Genomic DNA, 22,220 nt, shown 5'->3' with positions numbered 1-22,220 from the left:
TATACTGTCTGTATTATGGAACTAGCAGTCTATATTGTCCGATGTTGCATTAATATCACAATTATTTGAGAAAAGCAAGCAAATGCCAAACAAAAGTATGTAAGGAAATATTGATAGAAGTGACTAAGAAGCGGTCACTTGCAATAAAAATACATCCAAAATGGTGCTTATTCTATAATGACACCAGCTCATAGTTCAGCATTACCTTTGGTAAAAGCATCCTCTTTGTGGCTGTCAGAATATGTACAGTTTTGCGGTACAGGTCGTCCAGGAGAAAGACTAGCTCTGTCGGTCCCAGCTGCACCACTTCTGTAGCCTGCAGGACAAAAAATGAATGGTGGCAGTGCTTGCAGTACCACTTTGGCCATGTGACACACGTATGGACTCCATTGGATATTTTATCAATATCTTCACAAGATACAAAGTTCATACAGGTAATTCCTAAAGTGTGGTGAAACTATATAAGGGCCCGTTCGCATCACTTTTCGCCATCTGTCAAGTACGTGTGTCTTGTAGCGAAAAAAAAAAGTGTCAAAACGTTTTACTTGACATACCCCCTAGACTAGAACTGGTCAAACATAGTTTAAAAGTGCATATGTTTGATCTCCTTTACAGTGTATGCTCGATGCTTTACATCAGTCAATAGGATACGTAAAGCTCTACATTTCTATAAATTAACGCCTCATGTCCACGGGCGGGAGCCCACAGCGGAATCCGACCCTGCGTACCTGTCCATGTCGTCTTTTTTCTGTACTGCAGATGTGTGCGGACGTGCCGGCTGGCGCAGTAGTTTTTTTTTTAAACTCCTGCTTTCCCGCGGAATCTGTGGCCTGTCCGCAGTGTCAGGCGTCCGCACGGAATCCGAACTACAATGGAGCATGCTGCAATTTGTTTTCCGCATGTGGAATACAGAAAACAAATTTGCATGTGTACATTGAAGTGCAGACGCCCATGGTTCCCTATAGACAGCTTAAACTGTGGATCTTCCATGCGTATTCCGCAAATCATATCGGCCCGTGGACATTGAGCCGTAATGTAAACATTTTTATTCTTAAAATGCCCGCAAAATGCTTAACTATAAGACTTTTTATTTACAAGATTTTACTGTGAAAACATAAGTTATGTAAAAACTGACACAAATGTATGGAAACATGACTAAATGTTTAATATACACAACCCCCCCCCCCCCCCAAAAAAAAAAAAAACACAGGTATGCATTGTGCATGTTTGTATCCTTTCTAATTCATGGATATTTAATATGTACAATCAACATACATTAAAAATGTGGTGCGAACAGTCCTTAACCCTTTCCAATCCAATTTGTATCCTGGTTTTCCTAGGGGGCTTACTCTTTTTCTGCTGTTATACAACGGCGCTCTATGCTGGCTAAAGCCAGTACTGCATGAGGTGACACATTGGATAGGCTCCGACAGCAGAGAGGCTGGCAATATACAGTAAGAGAACCCTGATGGACGTCTTCCAACATCGGAGCTGTACAGCCTTAAATCATAATGTCTTCAGAGGTCAGACAGTGGATTGGAAAGGGTTAATTCCTAAAGTACAGTGGAAGTATTGCCACTCCGTGCAGTTTACCTTTGTACACATATCAGAATCCAGCAGGGAGCATTTGACGAGGCCGCTCTGGAGTACTGTAAACACATCGATATCTAGCTCCCTGAAGAACGGCCGGAAGCTGCTCAGGTTGATGGTGGGTCGACTGTTTTCATCCTTCTCCTGGAGAATGAATGGCAAGACTGAAGACACTGACATAATACAATGAGGCCAAGGAACGCAGCAAGTAACCCGACTACCTTCTCAGCCAGGCTCTTGTGCGTCTCTTGCGGCACCGAATCCAGCTGCTCCTGAATCTGCGAAGCTTCTGATGAGGAGTTCTTCCCATCTCCCAACGGACGCTTTTTTCCTTAAATTTTACAGATGCTACAATGAGTTGACGTAAGCCCCCGGCCACCTCACCCCCATGCCCTCCAGATCAGGTCATCTAAGGGCCTCTCGTACAACTGGTCATGAGCCAACTCTGAGTCAACAGGAACAGGAGTATAGGGATGATGCGAGTCTCGCTACCCTGTACAGGTAATACCTTTCTTTGCCTTCTTCGGAGCGGCGACTGCAGGTAATACAGAAGGTGATTTTCTCATCTGCTGGCCGTCAAAACTGGCGCACTGCGGGATATAACCAGGACAAGCTGAAAAGAAAGAAAAAGCAGCATGTATGAAGGCCTGAGTACACCAACCACATCCAAAAATCACTCAGTGACTCCCCACCCTTCAAACACCACCCATCCTGCCGCATAAACAGTAGCCAACCTGAAGACACATAGCAAACCAACCAGCTGCCATCAAAACAACGAACAACTCCAGTTTGTGCTTTACCCTGACCAGCCGATACCCTTAAATAGCAATGACATGGTCAAAAAATATGTTCACAGGGTGGAATCAGACGCAGAATTTTTTGCATGAATTCTGTCTCTAAAACAGCGGCTACGCTCCATGTTCCTGCTGTGGATTCACACAAGAATTTGGCCCCATCAAAGGGGCAAAATCTGTATGTGGAACTTCGAGCGCATTTTGGTGTAGATCCGCATGAAGTAGCATTAGTGACATTTCACCGCTTTACAGGCGGAGTCTGCCCAAAAGATTCAATGTCTGATTCCCACGTGTAAACATACCCTACAGAAGTAGTCTATTAAATAGCCTGCTAGCTGCAGCCTGTGAGAAACCCATCCTAGAGTGCAACTATGATAAGTTGAAGAGACCCGAGATGAAAGGCGATAGGGGGCAGAGCTGCAGGTGCAGCCCAATACCACACTGTTCACTCCTGTGACAGAAAGAGTGTTGTTAGGCTCTGCCCCCTCCTTATGCCGCCTGCAGACGGCCGGGTCGGATACGGCAGCACGAAACTCACCCGCTCCAGCAGCTCCGGCTCTTTCATGTGCCGGCTGCCACACAGAAATAGCGCATGCTGCGGTTTGTTTTCTGCGTGGGATTTCGCGCAGACAAACCGCGGCCGTCAGCATAGGATTGGTATTGTAATGCAATCCTATGCAGGCGTGTATGGGCGGAAATTCCCGCCGCAGAATTTCTGCCCATGTGCAGGCGGCCAAAGATCTCATCAACCCATCCTAGTTACACTGTAGAATGGGTTTCTCAGAGGCGGCAGCCAATTTGTTGATTTCCTAAACTACCCCTTTAAGTACACAGACAGTGGACATAAAAGTTAAGTCAAACTTGCTGCAGAGGCAAATATTCTGATTGGTTGGATTTTTAAGGCAGGCTTTGGTTGGACTCTGAAATGTAAAATGTCTATGGCTCGCTTCATCGAACACAAACTTTGCAACCTATCAAAAAAAGGGCACACACCAAATTATACAAAAATATATTCCAAACTGTACTAAAATATTTCAATAAAGTTTGCAATCTCTTTCGGTAAGTACCATTTTTTGATGGGTTATAACGCCTGTGCTCAACGTGCTTAGTTCAAATATCCCCCTGGTTGCAATCCAATTTGTTGGATTGTTTTAGTGGTGCCCATTACTCCTGCTATTCATGACTTGCTTCATGTGAGAGGATAGGCAGACAATACCGGGTAGACACTTCTCCAAGACTGACTGTAGCCATGTGATGTTCTGTAGATGTCTCAGAACTTTCCCCTTCAGGTCGGCATTTGGCTGCTTACAGAAAGCATTGACTACCTGCAGGGTACAGCTTAGTGTCAGTCAGGAGCCAACAATTAGAATGCATAATATCAAGGCTTCATCAGATTTACCTCTATGAACCAGTTAATAGCCAGAAAGAGAAGCAAGCAGAGGAACTCCTGTTCTTGTCTGGACAGAGACTCCACCTTGTCGACAACTTCCAAATCAGTCAGGTAGAGCGGGCAGCCTTTAAAAGGAACACAATACATGACAGGTCATAGCAGAATCCTCCTGTGAGCCAGAAGACAAGCCGAGTTCCCCAACCCACAGTGCTGTCAATCAATGCAGCCTGCGTACGTTGAACATATTCTTGCAGTAGTATTAAACAGACAATGAAATAATGTTCTACTTTCATTCCACATTACATTAAAAATGTAAAAAAGTGGAGCATCCGCCTGCAATAGCCAAGCATGATGTAGACTTAATGTGGCAATGTCTCAAGTACACTTTAATTTCTGGATTACCACACTCAGCTGAAGGCAGAGAAATAATACAGAACTTACCTAACAATGCATCAATTTCATCCAAGTTACCATCAAACTCATCCTCTATGCAGAGACGAAGCAATCGGAAAAATGGACACAAGCAAAGAGGAGAAACAGGGCTGCGGGGAGGAAGGTCACAGGGTAAATGTGGACAGTAGGAAGTCACAGGATACACAATAAGGGATGACAGAATGATGCTTGTGGTGTCAGCGAATGCCATATAACACAAGCTCTAGTACTGAAAAAAAAACGCCATACAACTAAAAACATGATGGTGGACCAGAATGTTAGAGGTCCCCCAATGTACTTTGTATAGATTTTGCATCACTCTTGGTTAGTGCTTCACTGATCGGGCATCTTCTAGTTTCTGTCTGCTACTTATTTCTGCCTCCAACATCGGGAAAGCTCCAAAAGAGAAGAGCAATGCTGGAAATCCATCCTCATCACAAAGAAGTACTTAAAGGGGTTGTCTCGCGAAATCAAGTGGGGTTATACACTTCTGTATGGCCATATTAATGCACTTTGTAATATACATCGTGCATTAAATATGAGCCATACAGAAGTTATTCACTTACCTGCTCCGTTGCTAGCGTCCTCGTCTCCATGGTTCCGTCTAAATTCGCTGGTGGCTTGCTTTTTTAGACGCGCTTGCGCAGTCCGCTCTTCTGCTCTGAGCACGAGCCGCTTCAGTGTGCTCGCCGCTACAGCTCTTCTGCGCATGCGCAGATGAGCTGTATCCTCACGGGAGCGCGCTGGAGCGGCCATTCTGCTACCATCCTCTCTTAGAGGAAGGTGCAGAGCCGCCCAGCTGCCCAGCAGAGCCGCCCAGCCGAGCCGCCCAGGTGATGGGTGACGGACTGACGGGGGTGACGCGTGACGGACTGCCGCTGTGGCCCCGGGGCCTAGCGCGGGGGAACCGGGGGCCTAGCGCGGGGGAACCGGGGGCCTAGAGCGGGGGAACCGGGGGCCTAGAGCGGGGGAACCGGGGGCCTAGAGCGGGGGAACCGGGGGCCTAGAGCGGGGGAGCCGGGGGCCTAGCGCGGGGGAGCCGGGGGCCTAGCGCCGGTTACCTGCTGCCTGGCGGTGGGTGACTGGTCGGCCGCGTTCAATCCCGGGGTCCGGTCGGCGGCTGCGGGGCGTCTGGTTGTCAGGGAGACACAGCTGGTAGCGTCTCGGGAGCGCGCACGTCGGGCTACAGCAAGCGACGGGAAAAGAGCCAGCGGCCATCTTGGGGAAACTTTTTATAAGTTGCTGAAACGCTGGAACTGTAAGTACAAACCAGCTAGAAAAGTCATTTACAGGGGGGCTTAGTAATGTATGCTTAATAAGGGGAACTGGGGAAAAAAAAATTTCACTGCTTCCTCGAGACAACCCCTTTAAGTTAAGTGATGAAAGGTCAGTGTATCTTCCCATACTAGGTATAGTTAATCCGTAGGTCAAGAGCGAGATACAATAACCATAAAGTACACAACAGGAACATAAAGCATCTGTCATACACGTGTAACTCACCGTCCTTCGTGGGTTGTCGAGGAAGAACCTTTATCAGCCAAAAGTGGGAGGAGGTTGATGGCAACACTTTGACTCTCATCATCCTCCAGGTTATAAATTGCTTTCACTGGAAACAGGTGGGTCCTACGAAGAAAACAGCACTGAAGGAGTACAGCACATGCAAAAGACTACTATGGGAAAATGAGAATTATAGCTGACACCAATATTCCCAACCAGGAGCCACAACGTCAGTATACTAGAGGCATCACTGTATTACTGAAACCAGGAGCCAAATATAGCCACAATGCCAGTATACCAGACAGATTACTGTATTACTAAAACCAGGAGCCAGATGTCACCACAACGTCAGTATACTAGAGGCATCACTGTATTACTGAAACCAGAAGCCAGATATCGCCACAACGTCAGTATACTAGAGGCATCACTGTATTACTGAAACCAGGAGCCAGATGTCACCACAACGCCAGTATACCAGAGGGATTACTGTATTACTAAAACCAGGAGCCTGATGTCGCCACAATGCCAGTGCACCATTGGCATCACTCTATTACTGAAACCAGGATCCAGATGTGGCCACAACGCCCGTGCACCACAGGCATCACTGTGTTACTGAAACCAGGAGCCAGATGTGGCTGCACCTCCAGAGCATCAGTGGCATCTCAGTAGCAACGAAATCTGGTGCCAACATTAAAACCATATGACTGGCAGCAGACACCAGACTGAGAACTAGTCACTGAAACAATCATATAATGGGCACTGGATGCCACTGGCAGCAAAGGAGTACTGGCTGCTACAACGGCACTGGCGACTTTCCACGTTCTAATTTCCCCTTTGGCTCATTTGCTTTATGAGCAGCTGGTTGTAAAGGGTCAATACAATTACTCATAGGCAAGGACTGTGGATTATAACATTAGGGCACCAGGTACCAATAGCAGGCAAAGTAATCATTCATCTTGGTGACTGATCACACAGGCCTTCTGTTTTGGTAAGGTTGGAACTACTTGATGAAAAAGTGCCTGCCTCAGTATGTTATGTATGTGCAATGGGAAGAGTAGTAAATGTAGGCAAGAACATGAGTGTAGCATATACACCCATCTGCTTTCTGGTCCAGGTCCACCACATAATCCTCCTGGAAGTCTTCCAGCACCGTCTTCCTCATATGTTCCTGCACAAAAGAAAAGGACAGTGATCAATTCACGGACATCAACTATGTCCCGAATCTCCAGAAGCATCAGAAGGGAAGGTGATAAACCATTTCCTTCATCACAGAAAAAGAGCTTTTATTGATCACACAATTTTAAAGTGATGAAGCAGATGGCAGGATGTGCAAGTATACCAGGTCACATGCCCTTCTGACTCTTGGCATTTCATTCCAGGCTCCATCACAGATCATCATGGGGTTCTGCGGGTCATTTTGATGGTAAGAATAGTACATTCTGCATTCCTATTCTCACTGTAAAAAACACCACTGCCACAGCAGACCATATTATAGTCAGTAGGGTCTGTCAGCATCCTTTTGGATCTGTCATAGTGTAATAGCTTCTGGTATAAAGCAAGCATCACAGTATCTCATTAGAATCAATGGATTGTGTCATGGCCGCTTGTCTCCCAGTTCTCTTTTTTAGTATCCTTTGCCTCTTTCCTTGGCGTCAGATGATTACTTAGCAGCTTCTTTTGGTTTCTGTCAACACTGAAATTTCAACACCAAAAAGAACAAGCCGTAAGGTTATGCAAATCGAGGAAGTAGAAGTTAAAAAACGCAAATTTTCAAGCACGTAGCTCCAATCTGTGGCATATGAGAGGGGATTCAATGGCATAAAAACAGATCGAAAGCAATTTTTTTTCAGCCACATGAGGGCGCCCACCCACTGGCGTTTGCGATTTTCGTGCGTGAAAAACGCAGCGTTTTCGGCGCGTTTTCCGCTGCGTTTTTCGCGGCATTTTCGCAGCTTTTTCCGTTAATTTACATGGACATTCATGGGTGCATTAAGAGAAAAATAAGGACACATATGCAACTGACAGTTCCTATGTTAAATATTGCAACGGACTGAAAAAAAAAAACGCCAGTGGACAGGAGTACATTCAAAACTAATTGCTCTTGAGAAAAACCGCAAAACGCAAAGGAAAAAAAAAAAAAAAAAATCGCCAGTGGGTGGGCGCCCTGAAACCACAAAAATCAGATAAAGCCTTGTGGTAGCATTGTGCGATTCCTCCCGTTTGTCGATGTGCCAGTTATCGCCACTTATTACAAACTGAAAAGGACAGAATCCTTGAAATGAGAGACCTTGGTTTATCACCCCTGAAGATCACTACATACATATGCCGAAATGTCAGCACAGTTGAACATTGTGTGTCCCAGTGTTTGGGAGAACAGCGACGAACTTGAATGGCAGCAAGAGGTAGACAGAGGTGGACCTGTGCATGGACGGATCATCAGATTAGAAGAATGGTGTGTAGTGATCCATTTCTCGCTCGTGTCATTGGGGTACACAGCAAAGACCGTGGGATATAGCTTCTGCCACTAGGAGGCGACACTAAGCACAAAAAGTTAGCCCCGCCCTCTGGCTATATCCCTCCTGCCGACAGCAGGCTAATCAGTTTTTAGCTTAGTGTCTCGTAGGAGGACGGTTGTGCCCGTTAGGGCTGCTTTAAGGGCCAGGGTTAGACGGAGAGGCAGGACGCTCCCCATCAAACCCGAACGGAGAGGAGGGCGAACAACCTCGGGTTTGTCCAGGTTGCTTCTTGCCCGGCCCGCCTCAGAAGGAAAGGTGGCACATCCGGGTCGTATATATCCGCATGTGGCCCGCCAGCGTGAGCCCCCCTATGTTTGGTGCAGAGGTCCGCATCCCCTTCCCACGGGCAGGCGATGTTACAGGGGTAGGCTGCTGGAACTGGGGAGCCGCCTTATCTTCCAGCAAGAACGCAGGAGGTAAGTATGTGCTGGCGACCCCCCTCCCCTCCCCTCTCCCTTCCCTGGCTCTCCCAGTATGTCGCTTTTGCATGCGTACCTTGTGGGCTGCAGCGAGGCGCAGGCATAGGCGCAGGCGGACAGGCTCCTTTTCGCGGGGGTTGTATCCGCTATGTATGGCTGCGGATATTCAGGGCACTGGTTTCAGGCACAAGCCGGCGGGGGGGCGTGGCCTCGTAGGCATGGCACCTCAGGCTGCGGCAGCAACAACTTCAGGATGCCCTGGTCTTCCGGCTCCCTGCATGGGCTCCCGGCAGGAGTTCCTGCGATGTAGGGGCTCAGTGGAGGGGCTGCAGTGCAGCCCCGGGCGAGGCAATGCCGGGAGCGGAGGGGGCGTGGCCACGCCGCGTGGCCACGCCCACATGACGCGTGGGGGCGTGGCTTCACGGTGATCCTCCCTGGGGGCGTGGCCACGCCCGTGTCACGCTGGGGGCGTGGCCTCGTGGCGTGGGTGCTGCAGAATGCTGCCTTCATTGACTCCATGTAGGGGGCGTGGCCTTATCGGCAATGCACGCCGCCCTGCCCCTCCCCCTTCCTCCCTTAGCACAGGTGAAGGGGGATGACATCAGAGAAGCAGCCTATTGGGGACAGCGCGCCAGGACTTAAAAACCTCCCTGCTGCTCCACTCCTTGCTGCCTTTTCTGCTCAGCTTATACGCTGCACAGCTCAAGCTTCAGGAAAAGAAAGCCCTTCAGCACCTGCAGTCTCCCAACCCAGCGGCTCCCCGGACCTCTTCGGACCTCGGCAAGGACCTGGGTAAGCTCTGCCTGGCGGCTAGCTCCCCTCTTTCGCTGTGTATCCCTCCTGCCGGCGGTTGGCATAGCAGAGGATAGCTCGCAGTTTTCTTTGCCTGGTGAAACCCCAGCACCATGTCTGACCCCAGAGCCCTGGAAGCTGGACCAGGGACAGCAAGAGTAACGCACTTTGCTTGCTCACGCTGTAACCTAAAGTTCGCATGCGGACAGGCTGAGCCCTTTTGTAGAGATTGTTCCCCTGCGAAACAGGCGGCTGGGCAGGGCATCCCCCCCGCAGTTCAGCCCCCAGCTGTGGCCGAGCCGGAATGGGCCCGCTCCTTGTCAATGGCGGTGTCTGACCTCACTCGGGCATCTGGCGCAATTTTGGAAAGGTTAGCGCAGGACGCCACGGGTTCACATGAGGAGGGTGGCCGTAGACGTAAACGGGTCAGGCCTTCGGACTCACGGCGGCCCTCCCGATCACCATCCTCCTCGTCGCTTTTGCGCTCTTCTGGCACTAGGTCACGGCGCTCGTCGGCAGAAGAGGATGTTTCGGACGAGGAATGGTCTGAATCTTCCTCAGACTCTGTTGTGGAGGAGGATCAGGTCCCAAAATTTTCTGCGATGGTGGAGAGCTTAGTGGTTGCGGTGCGTGACACTTTTCAGCTCACTGAACAGGAACCACAGGCATCTGGAATATCGTTTTCTTTCAGGCAGCCTAGACGCTCTCCAAAAACCTTTCCTCCTCATGAGGACTTTGACAAGGTCCTATCTAAGGAGTGGAAGGCACCGAATAAGCGTTTTTCCAAGATAGGTTACTTGGACGGGAAATACCCCTTCCCGCAGGATTTAGTGGAGAAGTGGTCGGTCCCACCACTAGTGGATCCACCCATTTCGCGCCTGGCTAAGCACACGGTGCTACCCACGGCACAGTCCTCCTCCCTCAGGGATCCCAAGGATCGAGGAGTCGAGGCCTTAGCAAAGACCGTTTTTGAGGCGGCAGGGTCGGCTCTTAGGCCTGTGTTTGCCTCGTCCTGGGTCAGTAAGGCTGTTACTGACTGGGCAAAGCGGTTACGAGAAGGAATCCTCGAAGGGGCAGCGTCCGAGGATCTGGTGGGCATTACACACCAGATTGAACAAGCGGGCATGTTTCTCTGTGAGGCCTCTATGGATACAGCCAGGCTGGCGGCCCGAGCCTCCGCGGCATCGGTGGCTACTCGCCGGACCCTATGGTTAAAATCGTGGGATGCGGACGCTTCCTCCAAGGGGTCGTTGATCAGTATGCCCTTTGTAGGATCTCGTCTGTTCGGCGCCAAGCTAGACGAGCTAATCTCAGAGGCTACGGGGGGAAAGAGCTCGCTTTTGCCGCAGAACCGTCCAAAGCGGTCATCTCCACAGCACAGACGTTTTCGTTCCTATCGCCGGACGAGTCCTCGTAGGGTGGAGAGGAAGGGTCCACAGGAGCGGGAACAAAGGAAGGTTCCTTCCTTTAAACCAAAGTCCTCTTGGCGGGGGCCCCAGCCCGCAAAGGGTACCAAAAGCAAGCCCTCCGCATGAGGGACTGCCCCCACCTGTTTCGGACAAGGTGGGGGGACGGCTTCTCCAATTCAGCCAGGTCTGGTCATCTCAGATCTCAGACACTTGGGTACAGGAGGTCGTGTCCAAGGGCTATGCGATAGAGTTCCTTTCACAACCGCACGATCGCTTCTTTCGGTCCAGAACCCCGGGGGACCCAGGGAAGGCAGCAGCTTTTCTCGGAGCGGTCCGCTCTCTTTATTTACAGGGGGTGGTGGTGCGAGTGCCCCCCGAACAATACTTCACGGGGTTCTACTCAAATCTTTTTGTGGTCCCCAAAAAGGACGGCTCCGTCCGTCCGGTTCTGGACCTAAAGAAGCTGAACAGGTTCGTAGCGGTCCGTCATTTCCGCATGGAGTCGGTACGAGCGGTCATCGCATCCTTGGAGGCAGGGGAATTCCTGTCTTCGATAGACATCCAGGATGCATATTTACATATCCCCATTTGTCAGGCGCACCAGCGCTTCCTCCGCTTCGCAGTACAGGAAGAGCACTTCCAATTTGCGGCATTGCCATTCGGGCTGGCGACAGCTCCCAGGGTGTTTACAAGAGTCTTAGCGGCAGTGATGGCAATCTTGCATTCCAGGGGGGTTGTTGCCATGCCGTATCTAGACGACATTCTGGTGAAAGCCCCGACCCAGCGGGACAACCTGGAGAGCCTGCAGATTGCCCTGGACACGCTTACCAGGTTCGGTTGGCTGATCAATTTCAAGAAATCGTCTCTTGTGCCAGCTCAACGCATGCAGTACCTGGGGATGTGCTTCGACACGGCACGAGGTCGAGTGATTCTCCCAGAAGCAAAATGTCAGCTGCTTCAGAGGCAGGTGCGGTCCCTTCTATCGCAGCGACCGGTGGCGATCCGCCATGCGATGAGGGTTTTGGGACTGATGGTATCGTCTTTCGAGGCGATTCCATTTTCCCAGTTCCACTCCCGCCCCCTGCAGTGGGCGATACTGTCAAGGTGGGACAGGTTAGCACGATCCCTCGAGCGGAAGATAAGGATTCCGCCAGGTGTTCAGCAGTCGCTCCAGTGGTGGTTGGACTCGCCACGTATCCAGCAGGGCAGGTCGTTCCTGCCCCTGCAGTGGCAGGTGCTGGCTACAGATGCCAGCATGACAGGCTGGGGGTGCACGCTGGGGGATCTGGTAGCACAGGGAACCTGGTCCACGCAGGAGTCCTGTCTCCAGATAAACGTCCTGGAGCTGCGAGCAATACTCCGGGCCTTGCAGCATTTCGTGCACCGGCTGGAGGGAACTCCAGTGCGAATCCAGTCAGACAATGCGACCGCGGTGGCTTACATAAACCATCAAGGCGGGACCCGCAGCAGGGGAGCCATGAAGGAAGTAGAGGGAATTCTGTCATGGGCCGAGAAACATCTTCCAGCGATATCGGCAGTCTTCATTCCCGGGGTCGAAAATTGGGCGGCCGACTTCCTCAGCAGGAAGGAGGTCGACCCAGGAGAATGGGGGCTACATCCCGAGGTATTTCAGGAAGTATGCCTAAGATGGGGTCAGCCAGACGTGGACCTGATGGCGTCTCGCTTCAATCAGAAGCTTCCAGCCTATCTGGCCAGGTCAAGGGACCCCAGAGCTCTAGCAGCAGATGCGCTAACGGCTCCATGGACGGGGTTTCATTACCCCTATGTCTTCCCACCAATTCCTCTCATTCCACGGTTGCTCAGGAGAATCAGGAAGGAAGGGCTACCTGTGATTCTCATAGCCCCAGATTGGCCGCGAAGAACGTGGTACGCGGAGCTCATGGACATGGTAGCAGACGCGCCCTGGCGATTACCCCTGCGAAAGGATCTTCTCTCTCAGGGTCCCCTCTACCACCAGAATTTAGCTACACTGCGTTTGACGGCGTGGCAGTTGAGACCGCGGTACTGAGAGCAAGGGGCTTCTCAGACCCAGTTATCCAGACTATGATTAGGGCTAGGAAGCCGTCGTCATTGAAGGTATATCACCGGGTGTGGAGAACATTCTTTCGCTGGTGCGAGCAGAAAGGGGCGCACCCGATGCATTTTTCGTTGGCCCGTCTCCTGTCGTTTCTCCAAGACGGGTTGGGCTTAGGCCTGAGCCTCAGCTCCCTTAAGGGACAGGTTTCGGCTTTGTCAGTTTTGTTTCAGCGACCTTTGGCTTCAAGGTCGGCGGTGCGCACCTTTTTTCAGGGAGTTGCTCATACAGCACCCCCTTTCCGGTCTCCGGTGCCACCTTGGGACCTTAACCTGGTTCTGGATGCCTTGCAGGCCCATCCGTTTGAACCATTAGCGGAGGTACCGTGGCGCTTGCTATCTTGGAAGGTCGCTTTCCTTGTGGCAGTTACCTCCCTTCGTAGGGTTTCGGAGATTGCGGCACTATCGGCAAAACCACCCTTTACGGTTTTTCACCAGGATAAGGTGGTGTTGCGACCGGTGCAATCTTTTCTCCCAAAGGTGGTGTCTACCTTTCACATTAATGAGGACATTGTACTGCCATCATTTTGTCCAAAGGCGGTTCACCCTAGGGAACGGGCTCTGCACACCTTAGACCTAGTCCGCGCTCTAAGGACATATTTGGACCAGACAGCGTCCTTCCGGCGCTCGGATTCCCTGTTCGTGATACCGGATGGTCCGAGACGGGGCCTCGCGGCATCAAAGGTGACTATTGCTCGCTGGATCCGTTCAGCAGTGGTGGAAGCCTACCGGGCCAAGGGTGAGGCACCGCCATTCCAGGTGACGGCACATTCCGCCAGAGCAGTGGGGGCGTCATGGGCGGTAAGTCACGGTGCCTCAGTATCACAGGTGTGTAAGGCAGCTACCTGGGCATCCCTGCACACCTTTTCTAAGTTTTATCAGTTACATACGTTTGCGTCAGCCGACGCTTCGCTGGGTCGAAAGGTTTTACAGACGGCTGTAAACTGACCGCATGCGCTTATGATTTATTTGTACCCACCCTTGGGGACGGCTGTGGGACGTCCCACGGTCTTTGCTGTGTACCCCAATGACACGAGCGAGAAAAGAGGATTTTTTACTCACCGTAAAATCTCTTTCTCGTCTCGTCATTGGGGGACACAGCACCCACCCCTCTTTCTTTATATGACACAGTGGTGGTCCTGGTCGGACTCCGGATTCTGTAAGTCGCACATGGTGCTGCGTGTTTTTCATTACAGTTACATTTTTTGTTGATGTGTCATATGACTAACTATTGTTGTCTCTCTGTTCCTGCATGGCTATTCCAACTGCTGGCATGACAAACTGATTAGCCTGCTGTCGGCAGGAGGGATATAGCCAGAGGGCGGGGCTAACTTTTTGTGCTTAGTGTCGCCTCCTAGTGGCAGAAGCTATATCCCACGGTCTTTGCTGTGTCCCCCAATGACGAGACGAGAAAGAGATTTTACGGTGAGTAAAAAATCCTCTTTTTGTACTGCACTGAAATTGGAGGTCACATCCCAAGCCTGGGGTCTACACAAAGAATAAGAAGGCTCTTGCACAACTTTGGTCTATGAGCCAGACATCCAGCGACAGGTGTTCCCATTGACCTCATGCCACTACTTTCAAAGGTGAGCATGGTGCATAGCAAGACAGCAATGGAGGCCTATCCTCTTGAGCAACATCATGAGGATCACGAGCGATTGTCACGCCAGTTCTACTCCCAGAATTATAGTGTGGGGTGAGATAATGTACAGCAGTCAGAGCCCTCACCTACATTCCAGGTACACTAACAGCTCAGCGTTAAGTTAATTTGGTCGTGAAACCAGTGGTACAGACATATCTCTGACGTATCCTAGGAGCCATTTTTAAACACAACGACAGGCCGCATATTGTTTGAGCAACTGTGAGCAGTGACTGCGTAGCCTAAAACGTGCTACCATGGCCTGCAGCGTCTCCAAACTACTCTCCCATCGAGCGTCATTGGTCGGCAATTATAAATGGAGCTGCCAGCAGCGCATAATGAGGATTTGTTCAACAACAACCTCACTGATGGCATGCCAAGACATGTAAGTGCGTGAATTTCTGTGCGTGGCACTCAATAATAAGAGAAAAGTTTTTAAAACTTCATCTCCTTTTTTATCACTTGCATATCATTAAATATGTCTATTTATACAGTGATTTCAGGAGAGATTTCCTGCGAAATTACAAGACTTTTCTTTCTTGGTGTTGCAATTTCAATGTTGAGGAGTGGATAAATTGAATATTTTGGGGATTTCAGCCTCTTTAGCAGTCTGTCGGCTGCAGTTATAAGTGAATGCGGCTGTGGGGCTTTGCTTTACATGAAGGCACTTTTCAGAAAGCATCGGGGAAGTGCATAATATCATTATAGGGATCAGCCACAGATGGTATAACCTCAGGCTGACCTGTTACAGTGCTTTCATACACAACAGAAGCAATGACATCAAGATATTATACTGACCATTCCCTAATATTTTCTGAAACGCGGCTGCATCATATCGATAAGGCAGAAGACTGAAGCTAAATCTTACCATGACCTTAGCGTCCAAACTTTTCATCTGCACCAGATCAGCTAGCTCATCAAAGTAGAAAGCAGTAGCCACGGGCGAGTGTTCACAGCATGTACGAGCCAGCTCCAGAAGAGACGTGACCTATATGCATCCACACAGAAAGACATACAAGACATCTGAAGAAGGACAGCCTTGATAATGCTTTATAAGAAAGCCCCCCGTTATCAGTGGGGTACCACAAGGATCCGTACTGGGCCCTATTCTTTATTATTATAAACATTTATCAACAACCTCATAGAGGGATTTTACAGTAAGATATCAATATATGCAAACGATACAAGACTACGTACAGGAACACAGGAGAGTTTATAGTATACAATTGTAAATGGATCTGGATAAGCTAGAGGCTTGGGCAGAAAAGCAGCAATACGGAGGGTCCTTTTTAAACGAGCCAATTCTCGTTTGAACGAGCGATTGATGTCAGCGCTAATTCGTTTGGACAGGCAGAAATATCTTTATCACTGTGAAAGACTGATCCAGTGCAGTTTAAACGATAAGTGAACGATGATTTTATGCCTGTATTAAATGAACAATTATCGTTCACTTTCGCTCATTTGAATTATTTTTTTAAACGATAATCGTTCCGTTTAGAAGCGCTTTGTGTAAATACAACCAACCTATAGTATTCCATGCACTGAGCAGCACCACATGGTACACATGGGGTTAACATCATGGAGATTACACATTAGGATTCTTTCCCCTACAGTGCGGTCACGCTTTCCATTCCAGGTGCATGTGAGTGCGATGCAAGGTTTCCCACTGAAAACATTCCAATGACGGTTGTGGATCCCTACTTACTTGAAGTAATGCGAGCCATTTTTGACACCGTAACGCCTTGCATCCATGGGTAAATCGCACATTCCTGAGCTCGATATCGGGCCGAGTTTCACAGCTCGATATCACACTCACCAGTGTGAAATTAGCCTAACAACTAAGGATATACATAAACATCCTTGGTCACTGTGGAGAGTATGGAGTGGGCTTGGAAGCTGAACCTACTCCATAACCTGTGGGTGCTGGCTGCTTGACACAACTGATTTCCACCCACAACAGTAGCAAATGGGAGCACGCTTTGGCTGCAGACTTTTAAACCCCTTAGGTGCTGTGGTCAATGCTGACTGCACCATGCAAGACCTAAGCCATGGCATACTGGGACCGTAGTGAAGATTCCAAGGCCTGCGAAAAAATGGATTTTTGGCAAAACCTACCGTAAAATTACTTTCTCGTCACATTCATTGAGGTACACAGCAAGACATTAGGACAGGGGTACAGAAAGAGGCCTAGTAGCCCCAAAAAGCCAGGGCCTAAATTACTGAAGATGGATGGCCGCGGAGGTTCTTGTTTTTTAAAAGTAGTAAATCAAAACAATAAAATAATTTTGGTCGTGCCAAAGCCGCACTGACCCGTAGAATAAATAGTGCTTCCATCACAATATGTTTGCTGTGCTTGAAAAAAGCTATGCTCAGTCGAAACCTCACACCTGCTTTTATGGAATAAAAAGATCCTTTTTTGATACCACACTTTGGAAGCGGACGTCCACTTTTTCCAATGATCCATTACAAAATGCAACTAGACCTATAAAAATTAAGCCCTCACATGGATAAGTCAACAGTAAAATAAGCCAAGGCTGTGTTCACAAGTTTAGGTATATTAAAAAAAAAACAAAAACAAAAAAAAAAAAACACATGCGATTTTCACAAGCCGTAAGCAGTTTTGTTCTAAAGCTCTTGCGATTTTTTTTAAAAACAGCGCACAGTTTCTGAAAACCTTATGCGTTTTTATTTTTTTTTCTATGCATGGTTTTTCCTTGTGTTTTAATAGTACTTCAAAAATGCATTAAAAAAACGTCGATTGAATGCGGAAATATAAATAACAAAAAAAACTGGTGTAGAGGGGATAAAAGTTCACTAAAGAATATTCTAAGGATGTGCCATCAATGTCTGACTGGTGGGGGTCTGACCGATGAGACTTCTTCAACTCACCAGCTTAAGTAGGAACTCTGCTAATCCAACTCCTCTTCAAGTAAATGGCAAACCGTGTGAGTCGCGAAAAAAGCAGTGCTGACATAAGCGGCCAAAGAATTACTAGTGAATAAAACATCTGCTGGTACCTCGATGTGGGCACCTTCAGGGCTGACGCCAAGAGCACACAGGATCTGGAAGAGCTTGCGGATCTGTTGACAGTTCAGATTATCCAGGTGATCCAATATACCCTGTAAAAAACATAACTATCTTACTGCTGACAGAGGTAGCCTATTGCAGTGCTCCCCAACCTTTTTGGCACCAGGGACCGGCTTCAAGCAAGAACATTTTTACAAGGTCCGGCAGGGTTGGGCGGGACTTTGGTTATATGGGGCGGGGTTACGAAGGGGGTTGGAGTTTAGTGCATACTTATTCAATTATGACATTTAGAATGTCCTGGCAGTACACACATAGGGCAGTATAATATACCCCCCCCCCCCACTGGCAGCACACACATAGGGCAGTATATAATCTATTCCCTCCCCCCCCAGCACACACATTTGGCAGCATATAATTTATCTCCCCCCCCAGTAATAGACAGCCCTCCCCAGTAATAAGCAGCCCCCCCAGTAATTAGCAGCCCCTCCCCCTGTAATAAGTAGCCCCCACCCCCAGTAATAGGCAGCCCCCCCCCCAGTAATAACCAGCCCCCCCAGTAGTAAGTAGACCCCCCCCATTTGTAAGCAGACCCCCCCAGTAACAGGCAGCCCCCCAATTGTAAGCATGAGCCCCAGTAACAGGCAGCCCCCCCAGTAATAAGCAGGCCCCACCCAGTAATAGGCATCCCCCCCCAGTAGTAAGCAGCCCTCCCAGTTGTAAGCAACCCCCCCCAGTAATAAGCAGCCCCCCCCAGTAGTAAGCAGCCCCCCCCCAGTAACAGGCAGCCCCCCCAGTAATAAGCTGCCCCCGCCAGTAGTAAGCAGCCCCCCCCAGTAGTAGGCAGCTCCCCCCCAGTAACAGGCAGCCCCCCCAGTAATAAGCAGCCCCCCCCCCCAGTAATAAGCAGCCCCCCCCCAGTAACAGGCAGCCCCCCCAGTAGTAAGCAGCCCTCCCCAGTTGTAAGCAGCCCCCCCCCCAGTAACAGGCAGCCCCCCCCAGTAGTAAGCAGCCCCCCCAGTTGTAAGCAGCCCTCCCCAGTTGTAAGCAGCCCCCCCCCCAGTTGTAAGCAGCCCTCCCCCCAGTTGTAAGCAGCCCTCCCCCCAGTTGTAAGCAGCCCTCCCCAGTAACAGGCAGCCCCCACCCCTCAGTAATAGGCAGTCCCCCCCAGTAATAACCAGCCCCCCCCAGTAATAAGCAGCCCCCCAACCCATATACTTACCTTATCCCTGCTGTCAGCGTCGCTCTTTCTCCGCTTGCCCTGACGTCAGTGTGCAGCCCGACACACTTCCTCCCTGAATCCTCTCCTGCGGAACTAATGAGCAGGGGACTTGGGGAGGAGGATCCTGGCTGCACACTGACCTCAGTGTACGCCGGGATCGGCGCGATTACCAGCGGGGAGCTGCGGCGCTCCCGCTGGTAATCGCTGCAGTGGTGAGCGGTGTTGGCCCGCGGGCCTTGTGTTTAGAAGAAAAGTTCCGGCGGTGCTGCGGACCGGCGCTAACCACCTAATGGCCGGCCCCGGTCCGCGGACCGGTGGTTGGGGACCCCTGGCATATTGGTGTTAACAAGTAGATTATAGCCTGCAGCACAGGCTATAACAAAATCAGCAAGATTGTAAATGAGCAGAAAAAAAACATTTCCTATTTATGATATGTATTTTCTTCTAAGGAAGCTCCCTCCTTGGCCGGATCTCCTCCACCATTGTAAAGGAGTCAAGACCAGATGAGTCACCCCCCCCCCCCACTCCCCAACAGAGATGGATGTACCCACCTTTATGAAGACTACATGCAGAGCAACAGCGGCCGTGTGACTGGATACCAGGTCGCCCATGACATCCAGCGCAGTGTCCACCTCATCAGCATGGCCGCTGCATACATGAGTCACCAGTGCCACAATCGCCTCCTGCAAAACAGCAACCAGATCTCCACTATAGCAGTCGCATGTGACTCTCACCATGCATCCAGCAGGGCTGCAGGCTACAAAAATTACCTAGAAATTAGTTAACATGTAGGAGCCAAATAGAATTTTTAGTGTCCATATTTAAATACATGTAAAATTAACATTACAATAAATAGGATGTAACTTTCTGCAATGCCTACATCCCACTCCTCCATCTGATTTCTCCTTTACGGTTTCTCACAGTCAATATTAGTTATACTGTGCTTCCCTGAATATAAGACACTGTCATATTAATTTTTGCCCCAAAAGAGGCCCAGTGTCTTATTTTCAGGGAATGTCTTATACTCACCTAGCCGCTGGCGTCTTGCACTGGTCCCCTTGGTGCTGCGGCAGGCTGCAGTGTCCTCCGCACTGACAGAGGATTCTTTTCTTGGTGAGGGGGCTTTGAATACCACGCCTCTGTCAAGTGAGCACTATGATTGGATCGAGCGCCAGCCAATCAGAGCCAGTGCTCGTTAAACCAATCACAGCCATTCAGTGATGTCATTCACTGAATAGCTGTGAATGATCGAGCGCCGTATTGCTGTTTTTTTCTTTAACTTAGTGTAGCTAGCTTACTTTTTGGGGAGGGCTTATATTTCAAACCCCCACTGAAAATCTGGTTAGGGCTTATTTTTTGGGAAACACCGTAATAGATAGGCTAGACTATAATATCACCACCTATGTGCAAAAATATAACTACTATAATACTGCAACCCTGCTACCTACAAGAATTTTCATAGCTAAAGGCTCCCCTTCCCTTCGCCCAGTTACAGGCAATCAGTAGCAGAGGCTCCCCCTCTCCGGTGCATGCAATCTATAGCAGAGACTCCTCCTCCCCGAAACATGCAATCAGTAGCAGAGGTTACCCTTCCCCTCAGTATAGGAGGCCAACAGGAACAAATAGGCAGGAGTTTCACAGCCCTGAGTCTCCAGAGGCAGAATGTGAGTCGGGGAGTGATGATGCTGTGCCAATCCTACATGTACATCCTACGCATCAGCAGCGCTGGTCGCAGATGGCTACAAGATTGAAAATTCTTGTTATTATCTACAAATTCTTGGTTGCATTGGCGACCATTTTAGTCACCATGTGGAGCCCGGACCAGGCACTCCTACCTGTCTAGAACAAACCTGCAGCTGACATATGTAACACTCCCCCCCTCCCACCATGCACTCAACCGCACTTCCCACATGTACACCCCCGCCACCGTACACTCACCTGTTGGCAGTAACGATCGAACATCCTGAAGGCATGCTTAAACAGGTGGCTACCAAACAAGAATACAACAGGCTTCACAGATCTCAGAAGAGTCTGCGCCAAACTGAGTATGGATGTAAAGTAAAACATCAGAACCTGCAAAGGAAAGAGACAACTGAAAAAGTTGCAACAAGTAAAGACATGGGCCGAGTCTACTGATGCTCTATACAGGCCGTCTTTCCTGCAGTATCTCATGCACTTATAAATTAAGATCTCTCCTCTTCGTAACTTCCCGGCACAACAGGATTTCTTGAATCCCCCCTTCTCCATGTAGGCACAATGCTCTAATGTACATTAATGAAAAGGAGACCGATAACACAAATGGGGGCACCAGCATCCAGCCCCATTATTGATAGCGTACTGTCACCTTCTACCTAATGATATACTAGGATTGTGTCACCAGTAGAGATGAGCGAGCGTACTCGGATAAGCACTACTCGCTCGAGTAATTGGCTTTATCCGAGTATCGCTGTGCTTGGGGCTAAAGATTCGGGTGCCGCTGCGGCTGACAGGTGAGTCGCAGCGGGGAGCAGGGGATAGTGGGCGGGAGAGAGGGAGAGAAAGATCTTACCTCCGTTCCTCCCCGCTCTCCCCTGCAGCTCCCCGCTCCGTGCCGGCACCCGAATCTTTAGCCCCGAGCACAGCGATACTCGGATAAAGCCAATTACTCGAGCGAGTAGTGCTTATCCGAGTACGCTGGCTCATCTCTAGTCACCAGCAATACTAAAGAAGCACTGTGTTGCTTCGAAACGCGTTTTGTTCTTTTTTAGCTGGCATTCCAATTAAAACTCTAATGATAACACTTGTGTATGTGCATGTCTATTAAAAGGGTCGCGCCTTACTCCCAACCTTTTGGTCTAGACCATTTCGCAGATAACGCAAATGTGGGCTGAGATGTTTAGCAATATTAATGCTGACCTAGTGTACACCGACAGTCTCATGGTTTTGGTAGTGCACAGCCTCTTGCATGCAGACTGCATATTACCTGTGTATGACTCCTGAAGATGTTCTGCAGCAGCTGATTGGTGATGCAACCGGAGCGCACCTTGTTCTTCAGTACACACTCCACTTGTTTCTTGCAGTTAGAATTTGTTGCATAAGGGATCAAAAGAACTAAGAAGTCAGTAACCTGGTGAGAGAAGAACGGTGAGGAGAGGATTACATCTCCAACACCCTCATACTGCATATCCCTTGTATACAAGACGTACACATCCAGATTACTGTATTGGGGGAGTCAAAACATCATATATTTGGCCTAACTCTACAGAACTTACCTTGTGCTCCTCAAAAGTCTCAACGCTTTCAATAGCCTAGAAGAGAAATACACATTATTCTCCTGGTGATATTTGCTGCCCACGTCGGGCCAGCTCATCCTGATGCCACCATGACCAGTCACACATATGAACGCTCAAGCTCCAGAATAAC

At 49.5% G+C, this 22,220-nt stretch overlaps 1 protein-coding gene across 1 annotated transcript in view; it reads right to left on the bottom strand.

The window, feature by feature from the left end:
- Nucleotides 1-22,220, bottom strand: part of LOC136581720 (Fanconi anemia group D2 protein-like) — a 53,257-nt gene that overhangs the window by 9,653 nt on the left and 21,384 nt on the right. The window contains exons 8-22 of the mRNA XM_066582344.1: nucleotides 22,070-22,105; nucleotides 21,781-21,924; nucleotides 20,757-20,891; nucleotides 19,370-19,501; nucleotides 17,590-17,691; nucleotides 15,441-15,560; nucleotides 6,798-6,871; nucleotides 5,707-5,829; nucleotides 4,216-4,316; nucleotides 3,784-3,899; nucleotides 3,601-3,709; nucleotides 2,099-2,203; nucleotides 1,812-1,921; nucleotides 1,594-1,734; nucleotides 206-316 (exon numbers count right to left, since the gene is read on the bottom strand). Of these exons, the coding sequence (XP_066438441.1) occupies nucleotides 206-316; nucleotides 1,594-1,734; nucleotides 1,812-1,921; nucleotides 2,099-2,203; nucleotides 3,601-3,709; nucleotides 3,784-3,899; nucleotides 4,216-4,316; nucleotides 5,707-5,829; nucleotides 6,798-6,871; nucleotides 15,441-15,560; nucleotides 17,590-17,691; nucleotides 19,370-19,501; nucleotides 20,757-20,891; nucleotides 21,781-21,924; nucleotides 22,070-22,105 (1,659 nt within the window). The remainder of the gene's footprint in view (nucleotides 1-205; nucleotides 317-1,593; nucleotides 1,735-1,811; nucleotides 1,922-2,098; nucleotides 2,204-3,600; nucleotides 3,710-3,783; nucleotides 3,900-4,215; nucleotides 4,317-5,706; nucleotides 5,830-6,797; nucleotides 6,872-15,440; nucleotides 15,561-17,589; nucleotides 17,692-19,369; nucleotides 19,502-20,756; nucleotides 20,892-21,780; nucleotides 21,925-22,069; nucleotides 22,106-22,220) is intronic.

This window comes from Eleutherodactylus coqui, chromosome 11, assembly GCF_035609145.1.
Source record: "Eleutherodactylus coqui strain aEleCoq1 chromosome 11, aEleCoq1.hap1, whole genome shotgun sequence".
In the NCBI taxonomy this organism is placed as follows: Eukaryota; Metazoa; Chordata; class Amphibia; order Anura; family Eleutherodactylidae; genus Eleutherodactylus; species Eleutherodactylus coqui.
Note: the sequence above shows the minus strand (reverse complement) of the source record. Positions and strands in the feature narration are given on the sequence as shown.